The 27943-nt window shown below is 37.2% G+C and overlaps 1 protein-coding gene across 3 annotated transcripts in view; it reads left to right on the top strand.

The window, feature by feature from the left end:
* LOC149801734 (uncharacterized) overlaps positions 1 to 27943 on the top strand; it is a 168911-nt gene that overhangs the window by 6764 nt on the left and 134204 nt on the right. For all 3 annotated transcript variants that reach the window (XM_089956045.1, XM_089956047.1, XM_089956044.1), the window contains exons 2-5: positions 14111 to 14203; positions 22758 to 22871; positions 23682 to 23738; positions 27110 to 27325. In XM_089956045.1, the coding sequence (XP_089812171.1) occupies positions 14111 to 14203; positions 22758 to 22871; positions 23682 to 23738; positions 27110 to 27325 (480 nt within the window). The remainder of the gene's footprint in view (positions 1 to 14110; positions 14204 to 22757; positions 22872 to 23681; positions 23739 to 27109; positions 27326 to 27943) is intronic.

Raw genomic sequence — 27943 nt, 5'->3', positions numbered from 1 at the left:
CAAATGTAGAGAACATATAGTAAAATTAATTGTGTTCTATGTCCAAATAGCGCGAGCAATTGACTAAAGCTGTCTTTGCTTGTGATGATTCACACATATAAGTGCATGTGCTCACATGCATGTGTGTTGGAATAAAGTTTTTAGTTATCTTTGATGCACATGTTTTACGCAGAATCTTATTTTTCATTATTGGTTTGCTGGTGTTTATTTGTTTAAATTGTATACAAGTGGATTAGTAGCCCTCTAGTCTGTCATTGGATGGTTAAGGTGAACTAGTTATATATGTGTAGATGGAAACATTTTATTTAATCAACGAAGCCAGCAAATTCAGCAACTCGATCAATGGTAACATCATATATCAGATAATAATGGTAACTGTACGCTTAACAACCAGTTTAATTTCTTTCATTTATTATGTAATTCATTTAAAGATATGAAACGCTACATCTGCATTATTCAATAGAGAGAAGACTTCGACTGCACTATGCATTTATTCAGGTGATATTTGTGTGTGTGTCTGTGTGTGTGCATAAAATAATCATTCTTAATTTTAATCGTCAGTGAAATTTATACAATTCCGTGTGTGTGTGTATATATATATATATATATATATATATATATATATATATATATATATATATATATATATATATATATATATATAAAATCTATTATAAATGTACAATATATTAGCGGTTATATTGCCTATAATTCATTAAATCAGATCTTAAGATAAATGATTGGTATACCAAATTACTCAGATATTTCTCATATTATAACAAGACTGTTCATTTAATAATTCGATAATTTTGTTCATATTTGGCCTAACCCAAAAATGTCTATCTATGCATTTAACTAATCGATACAGAGAACAACTTTCACAGTCGATATCAAATTCAGTCTTCGAGTACATTATAAAGGACACATTGTGCGTTCAGTAGGAGTTGGATGAGGTCTATTCTGCATGACAACTTCAATTTGCAAATTATGTGAAGATGTTCTTAATTTTAAAATAGCATTTTGAAACTTTTTTTGTTGCAACGAAATGTTTTTTCTCCGAACTGGAGACAATTAAAAAAAAAAAAAATAAATAAACTAGGTCTTCAAATTCCCCTATTCTTGAATGCCACTTTGTAACACATTTTGACATATTTAGAAGCCGAGACCTCTCCCTTTCTGCCTCAATGAAGTATAGTATTTAAACTGATAATTATCCATTGTATTTAGGTCACGAGTGACATTAAGTAGATAACGTATTGACCTGTTACTAACTCGCTTTATCTTGATTCGTCTACGGTTTTAGATAATGTAGCTTTAATACTTGTAGATGAAATGGCTTAGCCACTTTAATGAGAAACATTTTATACAAGGACTGTCTGAACCTACATATGCTAAAAAGCTTGAATAAAAATGGCAAAAAAATTTATAGACGTGTTTTTATTATTCGCTTTTAGTGTTTGTTTTTGTTTATTTTGCTGTTTAAGTGCAATAACACAGATATCATAAAGAAACAGATCTCAAAGTGTGGTAAAAAAAATGTTGTAGGTTGACGGAAGCCATTTTCTGGAGTCAAGTTTTTATATAAATATACGCGAGTCTATATAACGACAGAATTAGGGGACATTTACTTGAAATTAGTAGGTCAAATATATAAAATGCCAAAGAGTCAGCACTTTTAGCATACTCTTGAAGTATGCCATCTGTTCAACGCAAAGAGGTGTGAAAATAACATACTGTATAGATTCCGGGCTACCCTGAATGATCAATCGTAGATTCTCGAGTGTGCCAAAAGAACTATACCTGTTTATGTAAATTTATAATGATGCAAGGGCATCATTATCATTTAACATCTTGTGGACGTGATCTAACCCATTCGCTAACCAGAGGGGAGTCCGTAGGCATTAGACGAAATCGAGTAGAATGAATATAACTCAATCTAGAAACTGTGACGCGAACATAGAAGTAGATCATCACCATCCCGTTCTATCCGATCGTTTTGGCCGGGTAGTGTGTTGATGACTTAACTCTAAATATAGTAGTATTGACTTCCAGTTCTAACCTGTGTCGAAACTAATTTAGAATTTGTATAATTTTGCTGGATTAATTGTGGGATAGGAACCAGAACATGTCAAACTAGAGTCCCAGTTTCCTCTGACCCTAGCTACGATGTCGTAGCCTCAATTTGATTTTGTTGTGGTTGAGGCTACGAACTGATCCCATATCATGTAATGGAGCAAAATAAATCATCAGAAAAACAAACAGTGTAGAAATCTACTACATAAGTATAACATGCTGTGAAAGAAGTTTGGCTATTTTGAATTTATTAAGCCCTTAAACGATAAAATAAATTGGCATGGTTACACTAACCTCACCGTAACCGCCATAACAGATAACGCGTGACTCTCGCCGTGACCCCTGTTCTACGTAAGACTTGCCAGACCATATTGGATATTCTGCCCTATGTTAGTATCGATCAAGTGGCGAATAAGGTGGAATTTCAAAGTTGCCGATAAACCGTATTTACTTTAATGCGCAGAATTTCTGACTCTGACCGCGCTAAATTTTTACTACGATTTGTTAACGTTTCCAAATAAGGTCTCAATGTCCTTATATGACACACAAACAAACGAGGCTGAGAACGGAAGTAATCATTATTTGAACTAATATCGCGGACGATCTAAACGAAAATATCGGATACAAAATGTAAACGAGAATTTACAACTATGTCTACAATGATTTTCTATACTTCCGGTATTAAATAAGAGGGCTACTCAATATTTTGGATTATATGCAAGGAATATGTTCAAATTGTTGATATTAGGCTAAAAGAGCGCCGGGTGTGAATCACACCCGGCTTGCTCCATTGACACGTATATGCTCGTGTTAGTACCTGTCCACGCGGTAGAAGTAAGGGTACTAATATTAGTACTACTCTGACCCTTGCCACCCAATTTATGATATTTGCACATTTATGTTGGGGTATAATCCACTGCCTATCGAAAAGTTGGAATTCGTCGACACCTTATGCAGCAGTTTTCTAGTCGGCCTAGCAAACTTGAACTACTTTTCATCGAGATATATCTGCATGAAATCGATAGGAATACGATTTATTTTCTCAGAAATTGTGACCTGGATCTCGCCATTTGCACTCATATTTACATAACTCCACAAATATCGCAACCTACATGAAACGGACATCAGAAGTCATAGAGTCACGTGATATCAACAATAAATCATGTATAATGTTGCTGTAGGAAAACAAATAGAACATATAAATGAAAGTCACGCAATCTTTATACAAAAATGAAGGAACACGAACTTCTAAAATTATTTATTTTGAAAACAACGACCGGAAATCTGAAAATGTTGCAGCAACTTGAAGAAAACCAGATTCACAAAGCAGAGAGCACATGCCAATACGGTAGTCACGTGATACCCAAAAAACAAAACAAAACAACAAACATTGCTGACACGTGCTCAGTACTTGTTGAAAATGATCTCTCCACCCTAATGCGATACCGACAGGTTTCTGGTCGTTGTTCTCAAAATAAATATGTTGAGAATTAACTGTGCATTATATTTATTTACAATATTAAGTGTCTTCTATATAATATTTCCAAATTCTATGTACAACTTTGGAAATTTATGGGCGATATCACGTGACTCTTTGGCCTCTGATGTCATTAACATGTAGGTTGCGAGAGCTGTGTAGTCATGTGACTCGGAATGCAAATGGCGAGATCCAGGTCAAATTTCAGCAACACAGTAGTATCGTCTCGTCCGCTAGTCGATGAAAGACATGACGAATGCTATACTCGCAAATTTTGAGAAAATAAATAATATTCCTATCGATTTCATGCATGTATATTTCGATGAAAAGTCGTTCAAGCTTGCTAGGCCGGCTAGAACGCGTTACCCTATGCCGACACCAAATGGTGTCGGAGAATTCCAACTTTTCGATAAACAGTGGGTTCTGACCCTACGCCCCAACATAAAGGTGCAAATATAATTAAAAAAATGGGATGGCAAGGGTCAGAGGAAACACGGACTAGCCAAATTATGGAATCTTTTATCCAAGGTCAGGTGACAAACATTATAAGCGTTTTACCGTGTCACTGGTGCAATACAGTTGTTAAAAAGTAACGCGTATTGTTAATATTCTAGCTTCAGCTATTCGTATCCACATTGCAGTTAATTTTTTCAGGATAGCTTATAGACAACTGGAATCATCAATAATCGATTCTTGGAATGTTTATAGCAATGTTAAGCATTACTCACCTACAGATGTACGCCCCCCACCTGAGCTCTCGTGGATGCCTCATATTTGCTCGTGTACAACGTGCATCCATCTAGCTGAACACCCTAAACTCGGCTCTACCATCGCATGCACGAAGAGGCAGATCTGCTGGTTCTAATTTGTTTATTTTATTAATGATTTTAATCAAACTATGTAGACCCAGAACTGACGGTGAATCATGCTAAGGTAGATCTAGATCTGCTCCGTTTCCACTTATGTGAACTTTATACACAGATAAAGGAGGATACTCATTTTAGAACTTGTTTGGTGTATCTACAGCCTTACACTGACCAAAAATATCTCCAAATAGGATAATACTTAGGTAATTTTCGAAATAGTAGAGTGGTAAGTTCTTGAAATACATAGAGAGTAGATACGCCGCTCCTTGATTCAGAATTCCTAATAACTTACATATTACACATTAACTTACCTGCCCGTATCCTTTTGGTATAGATATTTAGACATTTATGTTGGTGTGTGAAGTCGAGCGTATTCCCTATCGAAAACATCGAATGTGTCGAAACAACGTGTTGTAGCATGGGATAAAACATGGAAATCACGTGGTATCGACATCGGATAGACTACGGTTATGTTAAGCATTTTGTAACGACAGGTGTGTGTAAGTTTCCCGCCTCAGCTCTTATGGATTCTCCCAACGTCCCCTATTTGCTCATGTACAAAACGTGCATTCAACTACACGAACGCCGCAGACTCGATCTACCATCGCATGCACGAAGAATAGGCAGGGCAGATCAATTTTAATCAAACAATGTAGACCAATATCTGAAGACGAATTATGCGAAGGTAGATCTAATTCTCCGTGCGCATTTGGGCGAGCTTTATAAACATATTTAGGAGGACATTGATTTTAGAACTTGTTTGATCTATCTAAAGTCATACATTTACCATAAATATCGCCAAAGAGGATAATACTTAAGTAATCTTCGAAGAGTGATAAGTTCTTGAAATACGTAGAGAGTAGAAACGCCGCTCCTTAATTCAGAATTCTAATTACTGTACAAAATAAACTTATATTAACTTACCTGTTCACATTTTATCGTAAGCTACTGTCATGTTTTCCGAGGCAATGAAAGCCTTGATGTTGAAAAACGGGGGTAATCCGAGTTTTCTCTGACCTTTCCTACCTTGTTTTAGATATTTGTGTATTTATGTTGGTGTATTAGGTCAGAGAGTATACTCTATAGAAAACACTGAAATCAGTGAAACCAAATCGTAGTAGCATGTGATAAAACACAGAATTCATCGAAATTCCAACTTAAATGTCCAAAAATCTAAAACAGGTAATCGGAACATCGCTCGTTCATTTCCGTTAACTGTAGAAATAACCCTAAATGTTGGTTTATTGAAATAAACATAATTTTATTTCATAATTCGCATCCAGCGGAGTGCACTCCATATTGTCTTCGTCCTTCGAGTTCTACGATGACCACGAGATCTCTCATTGGTTTGGTTTCTGGGAGTACGTGATCGGCTGAACAGGTCAAATTGTGCTTTGATCTGTCTGTAGCCCACTGGACAGATGATACCTCTTGGGTTTGCTTGTTCAACAGAGGAGGTGCTGCAGTTCTGAGATTTATTATGCTCACGCTTCTGTACTGCCTCTGCAATTGTCATCCATTCAAAATCTGTAGCTCCAGCATGGATGAGACTCCGCCAGGTGGAGCGATCATGTGAGAGATCTTCACGAGACACAGGGCCAATGCTTAAGTGTTGCATGGATGGCTTGAGGGAATCTTTAAAGCGTTTCTTCTGACCAGCATGAGATCACTCTACCTCTTTCAGCTCGCCATCGAAAGCCTTCTTTAGTAGTTTCTCTTCCGAGATCCCGGAGAAATGACATGCCCATCTCAACTGTGATTTTAACAGCAGAGTGTGGATACTTGAAATACATGTACGCGTGAGAACCTTGGTGTCTGGGACCCTGTCCTGCCATCTTATCCTCATCAATTTCCTCGGGCAGCCCATGTGAAAATGGTGCATCTTATTGGCATGGAGTCTGTACATCGTCTAGATTTCAGAAGCATACAGTAGAGTCAGTATTACACTGGCTTTGTAGACCTTAAGTTTTGTTATACCATACCATTGCGCCCAGATACATTTGCACAGTCTTACAAATGTCTCACTTGCTTTAGCAATTCTGGCGTGGGTTACATCATCGATGTGGACTGCACGTGGCAGTGTGCTGCCGAGATAGGTTGACTTGTCTAGTGCCATGATGGTTTGGCCATTTACTACGATGGTAGGCTCTACTTTAGGCTTTCTTGATGAAGGTTGGTGGATCGACTGTCTGTTTGATGATGGTTTGGCCATTTACTACGATGGTATGCTCTAGGTAAAGCTTTCTTGATGCAGATTAGTGGACCACCTGTCTGATACTGATTGTGAGACCAACATGATCAAAGGTTGAAGAGAGATGGTACATATTGTGTTGCATATCAGACAGATTTGTCATTCGGGAACAATCGTAAGCAAATATGAGATCACGAAGAGTCAATGCCTGCAACTTCGTCATCTCCGGTAGTCTAATAAGATTTAAGTACTTACCATTTGTCCGGTATCTAATGTCGATCTTAGTCTCATGGTCACGGAAGGCATCAGTAAACAAGGAAGTGAACATCATCCTGAAGAGAGTTGGGCCCAACACATAGCCTTGTTTGACTCTATTGGTGACAGTGTAATGTTCAGATTACTCTCCGTCGTGCACGACACTAGTGAGCATGCCATCATGGAATTGCCGAACAATCACGACGAATTTTCTGGGCATCCAAATTTTGCCATCATCTTCCAAAGGCATGCACGGCTGACTATACCAATGGCTTTTGTCAGGTCGATAAATGTCGTGTACAGGTCGAAATTCTGTTTCTGACATTTCTTCTCTAGTTGACGAGCTGCAAACATCTTGTCTTTGGTCCTTCGTTCTTTCCTGAAGCCACACTGACTCCCTGGCAGGAGTCCTTGCTCGATGATATGCACAGGATAATTCAGCAGAATTTTGGCGAGGATTTCGCCGGCTGTTGACAGCAAAGAGATGCCTACTTGGATGTGGCAGTAATGTACGTTGCCTTTCCGCTTATAAAAGTTGACGATAGATGCATCCTTGTACTTCTGTGGTATAGTTCCTTTATAGTTCTGGACCATATGTTTCACACTAGTTAATCAAAACTTACCGGCGACGATACTAACACCCTGGCGACGATATTTCGATGCGCTGGCAACAATATATATGGCGAAAGGAAGAGTCATGAACAGTTCGTGACCAGTTTCTTTGCTTGATACATATAATAAGAATTATGCTTCTACTTGTAATTGTCATTTAGAGTTCCTAAAAGATTAAACTAAATATTTAGATGAGGTGACTCAGTGGTTAGCGTGCTGGACTCGTGATTGAAGGTTGCGGGTTTGGATCCGCTAGTCCTACCATCCAATGAGTCTGGGACGACTATCGAGGTGTGTCCCAGGGCGAAGAAATTTACTCCAATTACCCTGGCACTAAATAACTTATCTGTGTTTCTGTGCCGTAAAACACTAACGCAATAACAACAAACGTCAGCTAAATAGATTACCTGACCAATGACCTAATTCTCCTGCCTCCTGCCAAGTTTTCTTTTTAAAATTTTTATCTTACAAAGTAGTGATATGATCGAATTTAGGGTTATATATATATATATATATATATATATATATATATATATATATATATATATATATATATATATATATATATATATATATATAGATATATATATATAGATATATATATATATATAGAGAGAGAGAGAGAGAGAGAGTGTGTGTGTGGGTGTGTTCGTGCAAAGTACACGATAAGACAGATTTACAGGTCTGCCATTCAGTTTAAATGTATCATCATCTGGACAGATTTACCGGTCTGCCATTCAAATTAACGTTAATGTTGTCGAGACAGATTTACAGGACTGCCATTCAAATTTACTTTATTGTTACCGAGACAGATTTACTGGCCTGCCATTCAAATATACTTTATTGTTACCGAGACAGATTTACCGGTATGCCATTCAAATTTACTTTATTGTTATGGAGACAGATTTACCGGTCTACCATTCAAATTAACTTTATTGTTATTGAGACAGATTTACCGGTCTACCATTCAAATTAACTTTATTGTTATCAACTTTATTGTTATCGAGACAGATTTACCGGTCTACTATTCACATTAACTTTATTGTTATCAAGACAGATTTACTGGTCTACCATCCAAATTAGCTTTATTGTTATCGATACTGATTTACCGGTCTACCATCCAAATTAACTTTATTGTTATCGATACAGATTTACCGGTCTACCATTCAAACTAACTTTGTTGTTATCGAGACAGATTTACCGGTCTACCATTCAAATTAACGTTAATGTTATCGAGACAGATTTACAGGACTGCCATTCAAATTTACTTTATTATTACGTAGACAGATTTACTGGCCTGCCATTCAAATTTACTTTATTGTTATCGAGACAGATTTACCGGTCTGCCTTTCAAATTTACTTTATTGTTATCGAGACAGATTTACCGGTCTACCATTCAAATTAACTTTATTGCTATCGAGAAAGATTTACCGGTCTACCATTCAAATTAACTTTATTGTTATGGAGACAGATTTACCGGTCAACCATTCAAATTAACTTGATTGTTATCGATATTGATTTACAGGTCTACCATTCAAATTAACTTTATTGTTATCGAGACAGATTTACTGGTCTACCATCCAAATTAGCTTTATTGTTATCGATACTGATTTACCGGTCTACCATCCAAATTAACTTTATTGTTATCGATACAGATTTACCGGTCTACCATTCAAACTAACTTTGTTGTTATCGAGACAGATGTACCGGTCTACCATTCAAATTAACGTTAATGTTATCGAGACAGATTTACAGGACTGCCATTCAAATTTACTTTATTATTACGTAGACAGATTTACTGGCCTGCCATTCAAATTTACTTTATTGTTATCGAGACAGATTTACCGGTCTGCCTTTCAAATTTACTTTATTGTTATCGAGACAGATTTACCGGTCTACCATTCAAATTAACTTTATTGCTATCGAGAAAGATTTACCGGTCTACCATCCAAATTAACTTTATTGTTATCGAAACAGATTTACCGGTCTACCATTCAAATTAACTTCATTGTTATGGAGACAGATTTACCGGTCTACCATTCAAATTAACGTTAATGTTATGGAGACAGATTTACCGGTCGACCATTCAAATTAACTTTATTGTTATGGAGACAGATTTACCGGTCAACCATTCAAATTAACTTGATTGTTATCGATATTGATTTACAGGTCTACCATTCAAATTAACTTTATTGCTATCGAGACAGATTTACCGGTAAACCATTCAAATTTACTTTATTGTTATGAAGACAGATTTACCGGTCTGCTTTCAGATTTACTTTATTGTTATCGAGACAGATTTACCGGTCTACCATTCAACCATTCACATTAACTTTATTGTTATCGAGACAGATTTACCGGTCTGCCATTCACATTAACTTTATTGTTATCGAGACAGATTTACCGGTCTGCCATTCAAATTTACTTTATTGTTATCGAGACAGATTTACCGGTCTACCATTCACATTAACTTTATTGTTATCGAGACAGATTTACGGGTCTACCATTCACATTAACTTTATTGTTATCGAGACAGATTTACCGGTCTACCATTCACATTAACTTTATTGCTATCGAGACAGATTTACCGGTCTATCATTCAAATTAACTTTATTGTTATGGAGACAGATTTACCGGTCTGCCATTCAAATTAACTTTATTGTTATCGAGACAGATTTACCGGTCAACACGCTGTACGTAAACAGATACTGATCACTATGTAACATATTTACATTTTTTTTTAAAAAAACAACCTGAAACATCAATCAGATTCAGCGTGTATAATGAATATGTTCTTAAGACTATCTTTCTTTTGTGTTACACAGAAAGTGAAGTTGCCACAAAAGAATATAACCTGACCACATGTACGTTTTTGTTTTCGCCTGCCAGAGATTTTTCATCAGAGTTGCGGATTGCAGATCGAGAATGCAAAAGTGCTGATTTGTTTCATGTTAATTATTTACATCGTTACGATGACCATGCGTTTTTAAATTCTGTATTTACTGGTTAATTTCAAATTGTTTGTTTTGAAATATTGCACGCCCAGTTAACATATCACCGAAAATTTCATGAAAATTATGACTACCTCGGTTCTTTTAGTGTTACTCATACAGATTGATTTCTTTCATATTCGGATTTTATTAAGTGCTGATAAAGGTACATTTTTTTTTCTTTCTCCAAATCTGTGACGACGAAATTGAAGTGTTATGGTTACAGATCCATTTAACTGATCTCTGAACTTTCCGTTAATGTGTCAAGCATATCTAATAAATTACCAAACCCAGCAATGAGCAATAAGACTAAATATTGCTAACTAGATAGAACCACTGGGACATTTCAGTGTTCGTTATAATTTGAAATATATAATAACTTTATATTCCAATATCTTGAAAGTTATAATTTAATTTTTGTCAAATCATGAATTTTGATTTAAATTGGTGCAAACTAAAACTCGGCACTGTTATATTTTAAAAATCTGCCAAAGACAGCAGTGCATACTCGTATTCAAAATACCAGTTTGTACAGGCGGGTTAGACTCGAGATGATTAAGTCCATAAATTTCGAAATAACATTTCATGACAAATATATATATAATAAAAGCGAAAACCTTGTGCAGACTTGTTAGTACAATTATGAACAAATAATCCGAGATGTCAGTTTATACACCAGGAGGCCAATTTATACAGACTCATGTAAAGATCACGCACTAATATTTTCAAACACATTAAACATTGATGTGCCCAAGGGAGACACCTTGATGTCAAATTGTGAATTATTTTATTGTTAAAAAATTACAGCGTTCTTATGAAAATTAAAAAAAACAGGTATCCAATTGGAATAGTATTTTTAAAAATTTGCTTAAATAGTGTATATACTGGACTTGAAATTCAGGACGTCTAACCATACTTTACCTGTTGATACTGGTCGATGAGATAAAATTCCAGAAGAAAGAAAATGTGTCAAATGTCAGAATAATGTTTTCGGTGACGATTTCCATTACCTCCCCGAGTGTGAATTTTTGTAGCAAGGTTAAACTGTATTTGGTAAGGAAATTTTATTACATTCTGAAATATCAAAATGTAATGACAATTACAACTTAGATAATAGTGAAAAGCTGTATCATATTTGTTAGAAAAATTATGAGCGAACTGAAATTGAATATATATCTTGATATATACGTATGCTGATTTCACATTTTAATCGAATGACGTCCGTTTTATATATTAACTGAAACATATGAAGATTTTCCTTTAGAGTATGGATATTAGTTTGGTACATACTTACATAAAGTACATATCATATATGGCAATATAGTTGGTATTGACGTACCAAAAAACCCTATTATTTGAAGGTCAATTCAATACCAACTAGTTGCAATAATATCATCGAAGTTCAAACCAATGAGGCACAAAATTTAGAATATTCAAATAATACTTCCATTAGACGTAGTCATTTAAAATTTTGTAAATTAAACGCTTGCCTTTTTGTTTATTGTTTGGCTTTTTGTCTCTGTTTTGTAATTTCTTTTGACAAAGATACTTTTGCACCGTTCGTTGTCAGATTTCTTTTGCATTTGTCTTAATCTATCCTTACCTATTACCCGCTCCCTCTATTTCTCTCTCTGTGAAATATATCCGGTATTAATATAGGAAAAGAAAATTTTCTTTTTATTATATCCTAAACATGCTCCGAAATCGAAGTTTAAAAGACTAAACTCACTCTTATTTTGCACAACATGATCATCCCCACCCTCTTTTCGTAAATTTACCTCACTTTCATAGGCTGATCATATGAATATAGGTGACTTAGAAAGGGGTAGGAATGGGTTGACCTAATCTGTCGCAGAAAATTACATTTGTTAAACTATTTGGTCCTATCTGAAAACAATGCAAGTCCGATTCAGCTGCTCTGGTTTGTCGTTGTTGTTAATGGAAGTAAGGGGAAATAATTTCAGAGACACATGAACGGCGTCTGGTCAAATTTCTTTAATTTCCATGTCTGAAATGTAAGGCAGTTTCTATTCATTTGTTCTAGCTCACAAAGTACTCGTTTTTACTGCTACATTTGCAGCTTTGTAGGCACAAACAATAAGCGTCGCATGACGTTTTGGGACAATCTTATATTTTCATAATTATGCCGGTTAAACGCTCTTATATATGAAGGTTGGGAACGCTGTTCATATTAAAATACTCCTTTTCAAATATTTTTATATAATTTGTTTTACCAATGCATCATATAAAAATATCGATCACACAACGGTTTGCATTGTTCTTACGTTTGCCGGAGCATTGAGTACAAATTGTGAATCCTTCGATTCAAGCCCTTCCCATTAGGCTCCTGGAAAATTTTTCAGAGAGCAAAACGCGAATGGTCTCTACGTATCTGTTATAAATTTATGACGACATTGAAAGGACGAAACCTTTCTGATACGTAGAAAAATGTATTGATTGGAGTTGGAGATGCACTTGTGTGACAGAGTTTGTTTCAAAACTGAGTTGCCAGAAAAACGCCAGTTATTACGAAAAAGCGCGATTTCGGCTGAAAGGTTTGCAAATGACTAGATGTACGGTCCATTCAGACTTTTTGTCATGAGTAAAACAACATTTAATCTACTTAGATATGAGCCACATGTATGAAAATAGTATAGCTAGTATTTCAAGAGAAATCTGTCGACTTATGACGTCTCTAACACCTAGAAACGACCCTACTCCAGCAATTTGTACTCATATTTTCCAGACCGTACGACAATGTTTACTTATATTTCCAGGGCGTAATTTTTGGGGCTGAAAATTATAATTTCGTCCTGCTTTTCTAGTCGCCGCTCGCTACTACGCCACTGAATATAAATGTAACCATCTTGTAACACAGTCAATGTCATAGATAATAGTAAGTTAGCTAAATATAGTTCTGACATTTTTAATCAGTTAATTTACTCTATTTTAGTTTACTTTGTTTTAGATCTTGCTAAATAGAATCATATGCATAGATTCACATTTATCACACATACGAATATCCTTTTTGTGGTTCGCTTAAATACTTTGCCTCATTATCACAAAGGGGCTCGTATGCAAGTGAGATCCCGCTGAATGGAATACTGTCCTCTCATTGGTTAAAAGAAAATGACGTTCTGCATTTATTTATAATTTATTTTCACTTGGCCAATGAGAAGGTAGTATTCCATTCAGCGCGTTGTTCTTGCAAATTAAGCGGGCACGATCACGGCCATGTCGAGCAGTAGCGTGGGAAAATGGTCTGTCATTCCTTAAAGGTATGAGAGTAAGCCAAACTTTGGATACGCATACAAAGTTGAATGCCTGAGCTAAACATCGGTTCCAAATTTATTACGTTACACGAAATGTAGCTTGACATAACAGCGTTTATTCTTAAATTGGTAGCACGAAAAAGGAGAGAAGTGTCCTCCATTGTAGTTATTACATAGTACATGTATGGCAGATCAATTGTAAGCAACGAAACGAGCCCCTGTGATTATCACACACCGATGCATACAATATACCCAAATATAAGCTTGTCTCACTTACAGCAAAGTACAGTTTATAGGTCCTATGAATCACGTTATTATGAATTACCAATTTTGATGACAGATCCAGAGTAATATGTGATTTTTTTTTCTTCCAGAGAAATGGTTGGAACAAATACTGGCTGGTCTTAAAACAGTGTCAGAAATTAAATCTGATCATTTTCAGAGATGAACACACTTCGTCTGAATCTGTAAGTATCGATTTTATGAATCCACAGACGCCACATATTCGTACTTCTCTACCACCAACTGTCAGTCAATTGTTTCTTATTTTGAATTCCAATGGATCGCAAGACAGTCTTGTCCCAAGCAACATATGACCCTGTACGTAACGCAGTCACAACTGTGTTCAGCATGTCTAGCAGTAATGGCATGAAACGTTGACAGTTTGTATTAAATAACTTGTGTAAATTAAGTGTTTAATAACATCGTTAATTTTCATATAAATTACATCACATATTCACAATCAACAAAAAGTACACTAATAAAGTGGCAAACATTTTTATAAGAAAAATTTTGCTTTTAAAGATAATAAGTAGTTGAGTTATATCTGTTTAGGCTATTGGATGGGCGTGGTTATCACAGTCTTGGCGATTGGCCAGTCGTGTTAATCTCAGTTTTGGGCAATTCGTCAGGCGTAGCAACCTCGGTTATGACGATTCGTCAGACGTAGCTACCACGGTTGTGGTGATTCGTCGGCATGGTCATCTAGGTTCTGACGATTTGTCAGGTGTGGTTATGTCCATCCTGGGATTCGCCAGTATGGTTTCCTAGTTTCTGGCGATTCGTAAGGCGTGGTTTCCTCGTTTTCTAACATCAATTCGTCAAGCGTAGTTTTCTCGGTTTTGATTGATTCATCAGACGTGGTTATCTCTGTTTTGACCGATTAGTCAGACTTAGTTATCTCGATTTTGATCGATTCGTCAGATGTGGTTATCTCGGTTTTGATCGATTCATCAGGCGTGGTTTTCTCGGTTTTGATCGATTCATCAGGCGTGGTTATCTCAGTTCTGATCGATTCGTCAGGCGTGGTTTTCTCGGTTTTGATCGATTCGTCAGGCGAGGTTATCTCAGTTCTGATCGATTCGTCAGGCGTGGTTTTCTCGATTTCGATCGATTCGTCAGGCGTAGTTATCTCGATTCTTGCTCTTCGTCCGTTTTATTGCATTTGTATGAAACTCTTGATTACAGTTTGAAAAGGGTCACCTGTTATTTTTACAGGGTTGTTGTGAGAGGGTCGGGTGTGTTGAGAAGTGACAAAATACATCTTTTGTTGTTCTCCATCCATTACTTCTCCATACTGCATTGCGTCATAATGTACAACACGGTACCAAGTTAGCGGTGATATGATGGGTATTCAAAAAGTTGTGATTATCAGTGCGGTGTATAACAAATTTCTTAATAATTGAACAATACATCAGCGCACCCTTTCAAAGGACTCCTCTTGCCCCTCTACACGCTTTCTTAGCCTAATTGTCAAATTATTAAATGACATCTTGTATTCATTTTTTGTATGTTGTGCATACACTCGAAAACAAACTGCACTTCAAACCGCGTTCCGGGTTTCAAAACATCTGCCCTTCGACGAATCTCGCTAACAGCATTCAACTAAAAATCACATGGAGCCAAATACGGACTGTATAAAGAATGTGGCAAAGTTTGGATGTTGGTCTCTTTCAGGAAGTCCGTCTCGATGGCGAATTTATGCACCGGTGCGTTGTCGTGGAGTAGGTACCACGGGCGGTTGGGTAGTGTTCCGCAATTTTTGGAACTTCTTTGGAGATATAAAGATGTCCAGTAACGCTAAGAGTCAGGTGGATGTAGGTACCAGAACAACCGGACCTTTCGCATCAAAAATATTGCATATATAAAGCTGTACTGACAGTCCGGCTACGTGGAGTGATTTGTGGTCTCTGCTCGTTTTCTCCGATCCAAACTTTATTTTCTCTTTAGTCGGGTTTAAGAAAAGTAAATCCACGTTTATTACCTGTGGCAGTCTCATTCAAGCGTCCGTGGTCACTCTCTCACATCTTGTGAGTAGCTGTTCGGCGTTTTCAACCCGAAAATATTTACGGTCTGCCGTAAACAAACGTAGGACCCATCTTGCACAAATGTTTGATGATTAATTGAATATATTAAAAATAGAGGATAAATTAATGCTCGTGATAAAAGAATTATCTTCTGCCGTGAATCGAGAATCTTCATTAATTGTCCCTTTCATAGTAGTCAATTTCCGCGCAAATCGAAGACAAAGGTATTCCAGAATATTGATTATCTTCCATGTATTAGCGTAAAATCAACTCAGAATTGTAGAATATGTCAAAGAATTATCTCCGTGAACTTTATGCAAATCTGCCTTAATATCAGTCTGAGACTACTCCTAGAGCGCCCAAGTGTTACAGCATACAGTTTTCTCAGGAACAGAATTGTTCTCTTTCTCCGACATTTACTTTCATCACACGCATATTGCTGCAGGTGTTCGGCTTGCTGTAGGTGCAGCTGCAGATCTATTTTTATACCTGTTACAACTCTATGATCATAGACTAAGTAATAGAAAGGATCAAAACCAATATGCTTTGTAAAATTTTACAAATAATTTTATTTTCATTAAAATTTGAGAGGATCGTATAATATTATAAATTGAATCCAAAATAATCACAAGAGATCCTATAAGAAGTCCAAAAGAATAGTGTTCCGAATGAAGTCCAGATCCAGAATGTCTTGACGTGCACGTATTCTCGAATGTGGTGATGTGTCAACAGTTTTGATGAATCATAATGCGATTGTCCAGAAGTATGCGCACTCTGTAACTCTAATAGTTTAAACAAACAGTTTCTCTCTAACAAAAGTCCATACACAACATTAACTACATCTACAGACTGAACATAAAATAAGAAGAGATAAGAATCAATAATTAGAATGAATTAATTGCTCAGTTCTCTTCTTATATATCTCGCCAAGAATCTATTACGACTAAATGTCGCAATAAAACCCTAAATGACAAACTTCACAACTCATCCCCACATTTCACAATACCTCCCCACGTGACTTAAATCGTAGCAGTCAACCACCTGAATTAATTATCCAACCAGAAATTACTCCAAACTCGTAAACAGGATTATTATTTGTAATGAAATTAAAATTTGTATATACCTATTTATAGCTAATATTCAATCTACCTAAGGGGGGCCCCGAGTAGTCGAAACGTATTTCATGTGGAATTGTCATATATCAGTTCAGTCCATAATCACGAAATTTCGTAGAATCGAAATAAATATCAAAATGTATTCCTTCCAGATCAAATGGAAATGTTATTGCAATGCGCATTCATTCACAATATGACTCCAAATTTCAGTGTTAACTAGACACGCCATTTTCTTTCGAAAGTTATGTCGAGAGCGCGACTAAATTCAAATTTATACGGGCGGAGTTATGTGTGCAGTAATAATGATGTTGTTGTGTAATGATGAATCTGCGCTGGTATCTTTAGTTTGGAATACGGCATACATTCAGTTACTTTGTTTCTTGTAGTGTATTTTGTTAATATAATTAAGCATTAGGTCTTCTTGGCATCCGTCCGTCTACGGGAGACGATGGCGTAGCTCCAAAGTACGCTTTTGCTTATCCTTCTTTTTAGCTCTCTTTTCAGCTTGTTTTATTCTTCTCTTTTCCTCTGCATTTTGAACTCCCTGCCTGACAGCTAGACGCCAGCTGGAACGCTTGTTTGCACAGCTCTCCCAGTCGTTGACATTGATGTTTGCTGTCTTCATATCCTACTTGCAAACATCTTTGTAGCGCAGATGTGGTCGTCCAGTTGGTCGTGCACCTTCTGCTAACTCCCCATATAACAGGTCCTTGGGAATGCGACCTGGGTCCATTCTCTTGACATGGCCAAGCCAGCGAAGGCGCCTCTCGCTGAGTATGGAGAACATGCTGTTCATGTTGGCGCGTTCTAGAACCTCTGTGTTGGGTACTTTGTCCTGCCACTGGATGTGCAGAATGCGCCGCAGACATCTCAGGTGGAAGCTGTTGAATTTCCTCTCGTGTCTTGCATAGGAGGTCCATGTTTCGCTGCTGTAGAGAAGTGAGCTGAGCACGCAGGCTTGGTAGACACGCGGTTTGGTCTTCTCTGTGAGGTTGGGGTTGTTCCAGACCCTCTGGTTAAGTCTGGCCATTACTGCTGCTGCCTTGGCAATCCTGCCGCTCACCTCAGAATCAATGGAGAGTGAGCTGGAGATGTTAGACCCGAGGTATGTGAAGTTCTCGACAACTTCCAAATTGTACCCATCGATGGAGACAGAGGGAGGGGAGTCTGTGTCCTGTGCCATGACATTAGTTTTCTTCAAACTGATGGTCAGTCCAAATTCCTTACATGCATGGGAGAGGCGGCATACCAGCTGCTGAAGTCCATCTTCCGTGTGTGATGTCAAGGCTGCATCGTCGGCAAAGAGCAATTCACGGATGAGTACCTCTGTGATTTTAGTCTTAGCACGGAGACGGGCGATGTTAAACAGCTTGCCGTCAGCCCTGGTATGGATGTACACTCCCTCGCTGCAGTCCTTGAATGCGTATTGGAGAAGCATGGAGAAGAAGATGGCAAAGAGCGTCGGTGCAAGGACACAGCCTTGTTTGACTCCGCTAATGACTGGGAATGCTTCAGATGTTGCGCCATTGAAGCACACTGTGCTGTGCATGTTCTCGTGGAACGACATAATGACAGCAAGCAGACGTGGGGGGCAGCCGATCTTCTGCAGGAGTCTGAAGAGTCCACTCCGACTAACCATGTCAAACGCCTTCGTCAGGTCTATGAAGGCAATGTAGAGGGGCATCTGCTGCTCGCGACACTTCTCCTGCAGCTGACGTAGTGAGAAGATCATGTCTACAGTTGACCTGCCAGTTCGAAATCCACACTGGGACTCTGGGTAGACGCGGGAGGCTAGGATCTGCAAACGCACCAAGGCAACACGGGCGAAAGCCTTTCCGACGATGCTGAGGAGGGAGATGCCCCGATAGTTGTTGCAGTCGCTACGGTCTCCTTTGTTATTGTACAAAGTGACGATGTTGGCGTCACGCATGTCCTGTGGGATGTATCCCTGTTCCAAGCAAAGGCAGAGGAGTGTGTGTGTAGGGGCTGGAACAGTGCTGGTTTTCCGTTCTTGAGGACTTCAGGCGGAATGCCGTCGCTTCCAGGAGCCTTCCCACAGGCAAGGCAATCGATGGCTTTTCCGAGCTCTTCCAGGGTGGGCTGTGTGTCTAGCTCCTCCATGACAGGCAGGTCTGGAATGGCGTCCAGGGCAGTTCCAGTGACATTGTTTTGGGTTGCATATAGCTCGAGATAGTGCTCAACCCATCGCTGCAGTTGTTTCCCCTGGTCTGTGATGACTTCGCCCGTCTTGGACTTGAGGGGGGCGGTCTTGTAGCTGGGGGGCCTGTCGCCTTTTTGATACCCTCATACATTCCTCTTGTATCCCCGGTGTCAGCAGCTGTCTGTATACTGTTGCAAAGGTTCAGCCAGTAGGTGTTGGCACAGCGGCGGGAGGTCTTCTGGGCATTATTCCTTGCAATCCTGAGGGCTTGTAGTGTTCTGGGGCTAGGTGCAGCCTTGTATGCCAGGAGGGCTTTCCTCTTTGCCTCAGTCACGGGCTCCATCTCCTCCCAGTTTGCCTCATACCAGTCGACATTCTTTCGCTCCCTTTTCCCGTAAGCTGTGATGGCTGAATTGTACACAGAGTCACGGATATGGGACCACTTGGAGTCAATGGTGTCATCAGGTGTCACTTTGGTGAGGGCTTCCTTCAGTTTGCTGATGAACTGCTGTGTTTTCTCTGGGTTGCTTGCACAGCAGGTGTTGATGCGTGGGTGACCCTTCTTCTTGGCGTGGTGCAGCTTCTTGGGTAATATTCGCACCTTGCTGGCCACGAGGGAATGGTCCGTGTCACAATCTCGGCTAGTTACTTTGTTTCTTGTAGTGTATTTTGTTAATATAATTAAGCATTAGGTAGAATAAGAAAATGAACATATTATAAAAAGGTTACTTCATTTGTATGGGAAAAGATGAACAAGTTTTGTCGGATGGATATACTGTATTCCCAAGGTCGTGCAGTATTCCATCCGAAAAACTCGTTCATATTTTCCCATCCAAATGCAGTAACCTATAATTATGACCCAACGCTCTGACGTCATCACTTGCGGTAGGGAATTATTTAAACCTGCAATATCGGAAACAAGTATCTGTTGATTTGAAAAAATATCTGTTTTCAATTCCTTGGTTATTCAATAGGGAAATAATAATAATGAATAACTGTTTCATTTCTGTTGATTTTGGGGGTAATTCATACCCGCATGCCCAGAAGCCAAAAGTAAAAATATGATCAACCTGCCATCGTGTGTGCCCTTAACGTGAATTTTAACTCTTGTATTGTAATATTGTGAGAAACTATTAAAATCTTTACAGTATGATGTACAGAGTCCGGTGTGGGAAGGGGTCTTGTCAGTAATCTAAGGAAATGTTGTCGCCCGATATGATTATTTTCTTTAGGCTATGATATTTATTTTCAATTTTAACTTGTGTCAGTTACCTGTGACGGGATCGGTGCCTGATGCTTGGCGCGTATCATGTGCCTGTGACATTACTGTGTACAAGCAAAGCCAATCTTGTTTGACTATTAGGTACCTATTAGGACTTTGCAGGCATTTTCTATCTGATGGAAATTTGTAGCTTCCCATTTTGAAGATGTCTGTTTTGCATTCTGACTATACAAACAACCAATATAGTATTCCAATCCTTGTGCATATATTCGGCTTCCACACGGATGAAAACAAATCAAACTTTAGTATTCAATAGGTGCGACACTATTAAACATTAGTAGGCCATAATAATCATGAATACTGTGGTATTATTCGGAAATGCAGTTTTCACTCAGATAAAAATTACAGGTGTAAAATTTTGTATCCGACAACATCGTGCATCAGTCTATCTGATAGCATTGTGCATTATACCACATTGTGTATCATACAACATTGTGTATCTGATAACACTGTGCATTCTACAACATTGTGTATCATACAAAATTGTGTATCTGATAACACTGTGCATTCTACAACATTGTGTATCATACAACATTGTGTATCTGATAACACTGTGCATTCTACAACATTGTGTATCATACAAAATTGTGTATCTGATAACACTGTGCATTCTACAACATTGTGTATCATACCAAATTGTGCATCTGTTAACATTGTGCATTCTACAATGTTGTGTATCATACAACATTGTGTATCTGTTAACATTGTGCATTCTACAAAATTGTGTATCTGATAGCATTGTGCATTCTACAATGTTGTGTATCATACAACATTGTGTATCTGATAGCATTGTGCATTCTACAGTGTTGTGTATCTGTTAACATTGTGCATTCTACAACATTGTGTATCATACCAAATTGTGTATCTGTTAACATTGTGCATTCTACAACATTGTGTATCATACAAAATTGTGTATCTGATAACATTGTGCATTCTACAACATTGTGTATCATACAACATTGTGTATCTGTTAACATTGTGCATTCTACAAAATTGTGTATCTGATAGCATTGTGCATTCTACAAAGTTGTGTATCTGTTAACATTGTGCATTCTACAACATTGTGTATCACACAAAATTGTGTATCTGATAACACTGTGCATTCTACAACATTGTGTATCATACCAAATTGTGTATCTGATAACACTGTGCATTCTACAACATTGTGTATCATACAACATTGTGTATCTGTTAACACTGTGCATTCTACAACATTGTGTATCATACAACATTGTGTATCTGATAACACTGTGCATTCTACAACATTGTGCATTCTACAACATAGTATTCCATTAAAATGGTAATACTTGTTTCACTTTCTGTAATTTTTATTTTCATATTGACAAAAATAAACTACACGGACTACATGACTGAGTCACATGATTGCGCAATACTGAAGAATTACATGGTCATATTATATAGATATTACATCTTTCGGGATAAAATACTCTCAATTTTGTAAGCTGTATATACCCTGGCAAAATTAGCTTATTTTATACAAGCGGGTGGCATTACGTGCATCACATATTTACGTTTCATGTTAAATGTATCCAGAACTTCAAAAGATCTGAACAGGATCCGGTAGAAATACATATAAAATAAAAGTCCTATCCAATTTTATTAATTTATATAATTTTCATAATTTATTTCATTCCTCTTACATTGATTCTATCACAACCCCTTCTGAAATATGAGAATATTTAGGATCATTGTCAATTGGCACAAGAATTGTATGAACACTACAAGCGTTTTTAAAAAGGTAACAGACAAAATGATTATGAGAATTCAGTCTTTATATATCTACTAATATTTTAAATCCAGTTAGGGCATGACCGTTATTGAACTACATAAAGGAATATTTTTGTGACCTTAAAAGGGCATGTGCTAAACTACATCAAATAAGAAATTTATTTCTTTCCTTAAAAGAGTAAGGGATCGCCCTTTGGAGCAGTGGTGATTTAGCGCAAATGTGTTTATTTATCCTGCAAAATTTGAATGTATGCTCAGTTGTTACATAGAAGAAATCAAGTTTAAAGAATGTCTCTTGAATTTTAGTTTTAGAAAAGATGAATTGTTGCCAGAATAAGTGAGTTTTGACTTCATAATATTTTATCCATGAAGAAATCTGTTGATGTTGTTATTTATTTATTTTTACAGCAAGTCGGGCTCATAACCTTAGACAGCCATACAAAGTTCAGAGTCCGAGATGGAGATGCAAAGAATGGTTACAAGTTTGATATTTACACATCAAACAGAAAAAACAGATTCAAGGTAACTTCAAATGGAAAAGCAATGTTCGTCGTAAAATCATCTCAACAACAGTAATGTTTCATGTCCGTATATAGGGGCCAAAAGATCTTTCCATAAAGCCTTATAAGTTTACAGAAATCTAGTTTTTTTCTTCCTGTGAAATATTTAAATTATAAATTTCAGTACAACAAACCCTGGTTAATATGAACTCATCTTACGAGAATATCTCTAAATCTGAATGATAATTATAAGCAACATTATTTCCTCAGTGATTTTTTGAAAACACTAATTACAGTATTCTCCCATGAAGAGATCAGGGGACCTGCCAAAATATGAAATCTTTGAAAAGTGAATGCTGGGTTTTTAATTTGGAAAACTTTTGTAAAAGAAAGCAATGGGTTATTCATTTATAACAGACTTATTATTGGAGAATAACGTTAATTACAATTTTTCATCGATGTAAAGGACAGGAGACGGAGCAGAAGTATCTGGAAGGTTTGTTCATTATTGCTACCTTACTGAAATTTTTTTTAAAACAATTGAAATCATTTTTTAAAGAAAAACTTCTTTCCATAGTTTAGTTATTTTAATAAGGTTAAAGATGGAATGAAAGTTTTTTTTTCTACCACTGTTTAACAGTCCCATTGCTTTTATACTCAGCCAAAGTTTAGAAACGAGTAAAGAGGACAATCTTAGGCCAACTTCGGCCTCTTGTTTCAGATGAGTTAAATGAGTACAGGTGGGAAAATCAACTCATGAATTGAAATCTTGGGTTCTCCTCGTTCTCAGGTGTAATGTTATTAAAGTCCTTTTCTCCTTTTTTAATTCCAGAGCAAGATGTTTCATGAGAGAGAAACATGGCGGGCATACATTGTAGGACTGGTGAAGGTGAGTAATACGAATCATGACAAAAGCCTGAAATATGCATGTTTTTCGAAATTTGCTCAAGTGCTTTTGTGACAGAATTTTGTTTGAAATATTGCAATTTTCATTAGGCTACCCCCAACTTTATTTGTTGTTAATGTCAAATGATGTATTACATGCAATATTATTTGGATACAAGTCCACATGATAAGAATACAATTATGGAAACAGAATTTGGAATTTGGAAGACTTTTTAAGCTAACATATATTTTGCTGATGATGCACTCCAAGATTTTAAAAAAGCAACAAATTAAAACTACATGCAAAACAAGAGTAGATAGGTAATAGAGGTTTTGGATTTTGGTTACTGATTTTGGGTTAAAACCTCCTGCCAAACATTATATTGTGCTCACATTATGCACAAACACACACACAAACACACACACACACACACGAGTTCCCACTCGCTAACCTGTGTTTATAAATCGCGATCTTCATCCAACCGGATCCCTTAAGAGACTGTAAGACTTTAACCAGGATCGTAACGAAAACATATATTACCTATCTAATCCTTGAACACGTGTATATACACAAGTACATACGCGTTTGTACATTATTGACAATGTACTGCAGACCCATTGAAGTTACCAGTGCTTGGAGATAGATCAATATCTGAAATTATGAGTAAAATCAGCACAATCAAATCGATCAAAATGCCGTTTGAATGCACAGTCGATTCCTGTTTAACGATGTGTTAAGTTCTGTCTTTTACATTCCAGTCGTTTCTTAGAGTAAACATAGAATTTAATCAACAAATGTATTATCCTGGCGAACCAAATGATCTCAAATGGGGTTCTACATTTCTTGTCCTTATGCAAGAGTCCATTCATTTTTGTCAATGTGGAAAGTTATTCGAACTATTGTTGGCGAAAGGGCTAGCATTTATTCATAATGTAGTACCTTTCCATACTGGCGCAATATAGGGACTGTGAGCGGGCATGTTTATCACTATCCCGTTAACTTCAAGAATGATTTCTTGTATATGCTTGGGTTCTAATCAGTTACGGAGTCATGCTGGTGACCAGCACATTACTAGTCAGGCCAGCTTATGTGAAATAATATTATTCTTTATAATGCACGAAACGTCGCAATTTGATTTGGTTGCATATGTGACGTTACATTCAGAATAACGATGTAATGTCGACAGCAAGTAAAAAGTACGGTGGCACGCATATTTCTTTGAGAACGTATTTTATGGAATGGGGCAACTTTTTGGGTCTTCTAGTATGTCATTTGGCGCGCTAGGGATTCGTCTGGGGTTGCGACCAAACATCTGTAATTGACACTGTCAACACACATCAGATTGAACGTCAGAAATTCATATTCATATGCAACAGCTTACAAGCGACATCGACGCGCATGGTATTTTGAAAGAATTTATAAGTAAGTCTAATACTGGAATTAAATTACCAGCCTAATGGAGTCTTTCAGACGCTATGGAAATATTAAATCGCTATTTCGCTTAAGTGCGTCATACATATGTTTTAAAGTAGCCCTAAAGATGCTGTTTGATTTTTCAAATACGTATCTCGAGCATCTTGATAAATTAATCGACTTCCGAACTATCTTGGAGGAACAGCGACTTAAACTTGGCCAAGTTTAGGAAAAAACATGAAAAAGTCATTATACGATATTGTTCAGGAATGAATGAAGTCGTTGATGTAAACCAAACTGCTAGTGCTCGAACCTAGCGACGAAGATAGTTACGTCACCAGTGATAGAAATTTAACGAGGATCATCACAATTATAAGTGTCAATATAACAATTGCATCTACACTCAATAGCGAGATTTCATGAGCCCATTTCTAAGTCCAGAGAAGCAAAACCCATAGGTTTATGCCTTGGAAAACGTGAAATCTGCGGCATAGCATGCCATTACGAATACTGCAAATCACATTTATTTACAATGAATTAAATGGGGTAATGGGGTAAAGACGGGAAATCTGCTTTGCCGACCATAAGGATCCATACGCGAGTATTATCGTGAGCGCAGTTTAAAGACTAGCCGAACCACTCGGCGATATGATTATAGAAACACCACACAACGTTGATCAAACAGACATAAAAGTTAATGAAATAATATCCATGTTTTGAAGCGATTGCAATTTATGATCCTTGTGAAAAGAAAATGCTAAAACAATGTATTGTTTGCATTTGCAATTAGACAATGATTCCCCCTTAAGTATGCCTACTTTCAATCAGCTGGAATAACGTGCGCGAGGGCATGGGATACGAATACCAAGCTGACATACTTGTTATGTTAGGAGTTCACCTAGAGACACGACAGTTAACTGAAAGCAAATTCGTGAAATAGCAGTGCAGCATTAAATCAAGATTCATACACGTGCCAAGCGGGCTGAAATACCACAGATAGTTGACAATGAACAAGAGTTTCATCGCCCTATCGCACATGCAATTGCTACTGAGTCTGCCTCGAAAGCATGACAATCACAAGTCCCTGAATTTGAGTTACAAACACTACGTTGTGAAATAATATAAAAAGTATCTGGCAATTATCCCATTCGAGTACGAGACAGGTAAAGACCTGGAAATTCTTTTTTAAAGGATGCGTCCAGAAATCGTATCAACGTTACAGCACACGGGTACCTCTGGAGTTAACGCAGATATTGTTCTTGGTGTATATTTTGATCATGCCACTTAACCATGACAAGGATGGATTAAATATCGCAATCTCGTGGATTCATGGTGGTCCACGTATGATCATGAACTATAAAAACATCGAGGCCATCCATGTTGAATTCATTAAATATGTGTCTCTGATATCTTGTTTCTTATCTTATGGATCTGCTAGGTAATGCTGACAACAGTAGCAAAACACCTTATGTCTTCAATTCCATATTCTACCCAAATATCTTTTATTTCAGTTTGGAAACCTAAAAGCTGTGCAAGCTCAAAAACTTTCACTTCATTCAGTTCAAAAGCTGGGTAGGCATTGGGTTTGAAAATGAAATACATACACAGAAAATATTAATTCTTGTACAAACATGGTTATTTCTTGTCTTTTTTAATGAATACGTCCTTCAAATGACATCATCTTTGTATAGATTTGAATTGACCCCTTAACTGTTTTTTTCTTCAGCATTTTGACAAACGACCTTGATGTGATATTGTCATTGTAACCATAGTGAACTTATAATGGAAAATTTCCATAAAGCCTTAACCTGGGACAAATTCCGTGATGTGAAAATATTGGTTTTTGATCCAATGAACCTGAAACCCATGATTTGTAATAACCTTTCAACCTCTAGAAAGGTTCATACCCACCCCATCCCACCAAATGGTATTAATGTAACAGAGGGTTTCATTCGTTTCAGGGTACTTTACCTGTTGACCTAGACCTACCAGACGTTGATAAACACATGATTCAGGCAAATATTGATTATCAAAAGCAAGGTAGCTCAGGATCGGATAGATCGAGAGACTCAGGATTCGGAAAGGATCTCGCTTCACTTGAGGGTTCTTGTCGTTTCTCTATATCTCATAGTATCGATTCTGATGAATACTCAACTATAGACGGAGGTCCTACCATGGTAAGATTATTTATTTGAAAATAACAACAAATTGAACTTGTCACAAGATAATGAAAAATGACGCACTTAAGTTCTTTACCTAGTTTTATGAAGTCCTTCAGGTTTGTTCCCAAATACATCCCTGGTGTTTTTCAAACATCTCAAAATTTCTTCCTCATTATGAGATTCTTAAATTTTAAAAAAATATTGGTTGCAAAGAATTTTTATGTGGTTTCACTGAATATTCGGCAGTCATCAAGGATTATAATACATACATAAAATCTTTAACTTTCCTTTAAAAAGCCTTGGTAATGAACTGGGCTACTTGGATGTCATACGGAGTCTAACATTACCCCCATAGCTTAACATGGGGGGTATATGGTTATACGGGAAACCCTATTCTAAACTGGCCCATAGATTTAATATGGGATAGTATTATGGAGTAAACGTATTGATGTGGTCAGAAGAGAATGACAATGTTCGTTTTGCAATCAAATAAATGACATATACTATCCAAACACATACTAATACAACCCAGCACCCACTTTTTGATTACTTTCCAAACAGATCACATCTACAATGCAGCCTCCGCTTTTTGATTACTACCCAAACACACCCCTTATTATCATAAGACAACCC

This window comes from Sinohyriopsis cumingii, chromosome 4 (genome assembly GCF_028554795.1).
Source record: "Sinohyriopsis cumingii isolate HCF-2022 chromosome 4, ASM2855479v2, whole genome shotgun sequence".
In the NCBI taxonomy this organism is placed as follows: domain Eukaryota; kingdom Metazoa; phylum Mollusca; class Bivalvia; order Unionida; family Unionidae; genus Sinohyriopsis; species Sinohyriopsis cumingii.
The sequence above is the reverse complement of the archived record's forward strand: the minus strand, read 5'-3'. Positions and strand labels throughout refer to the sequence as shown.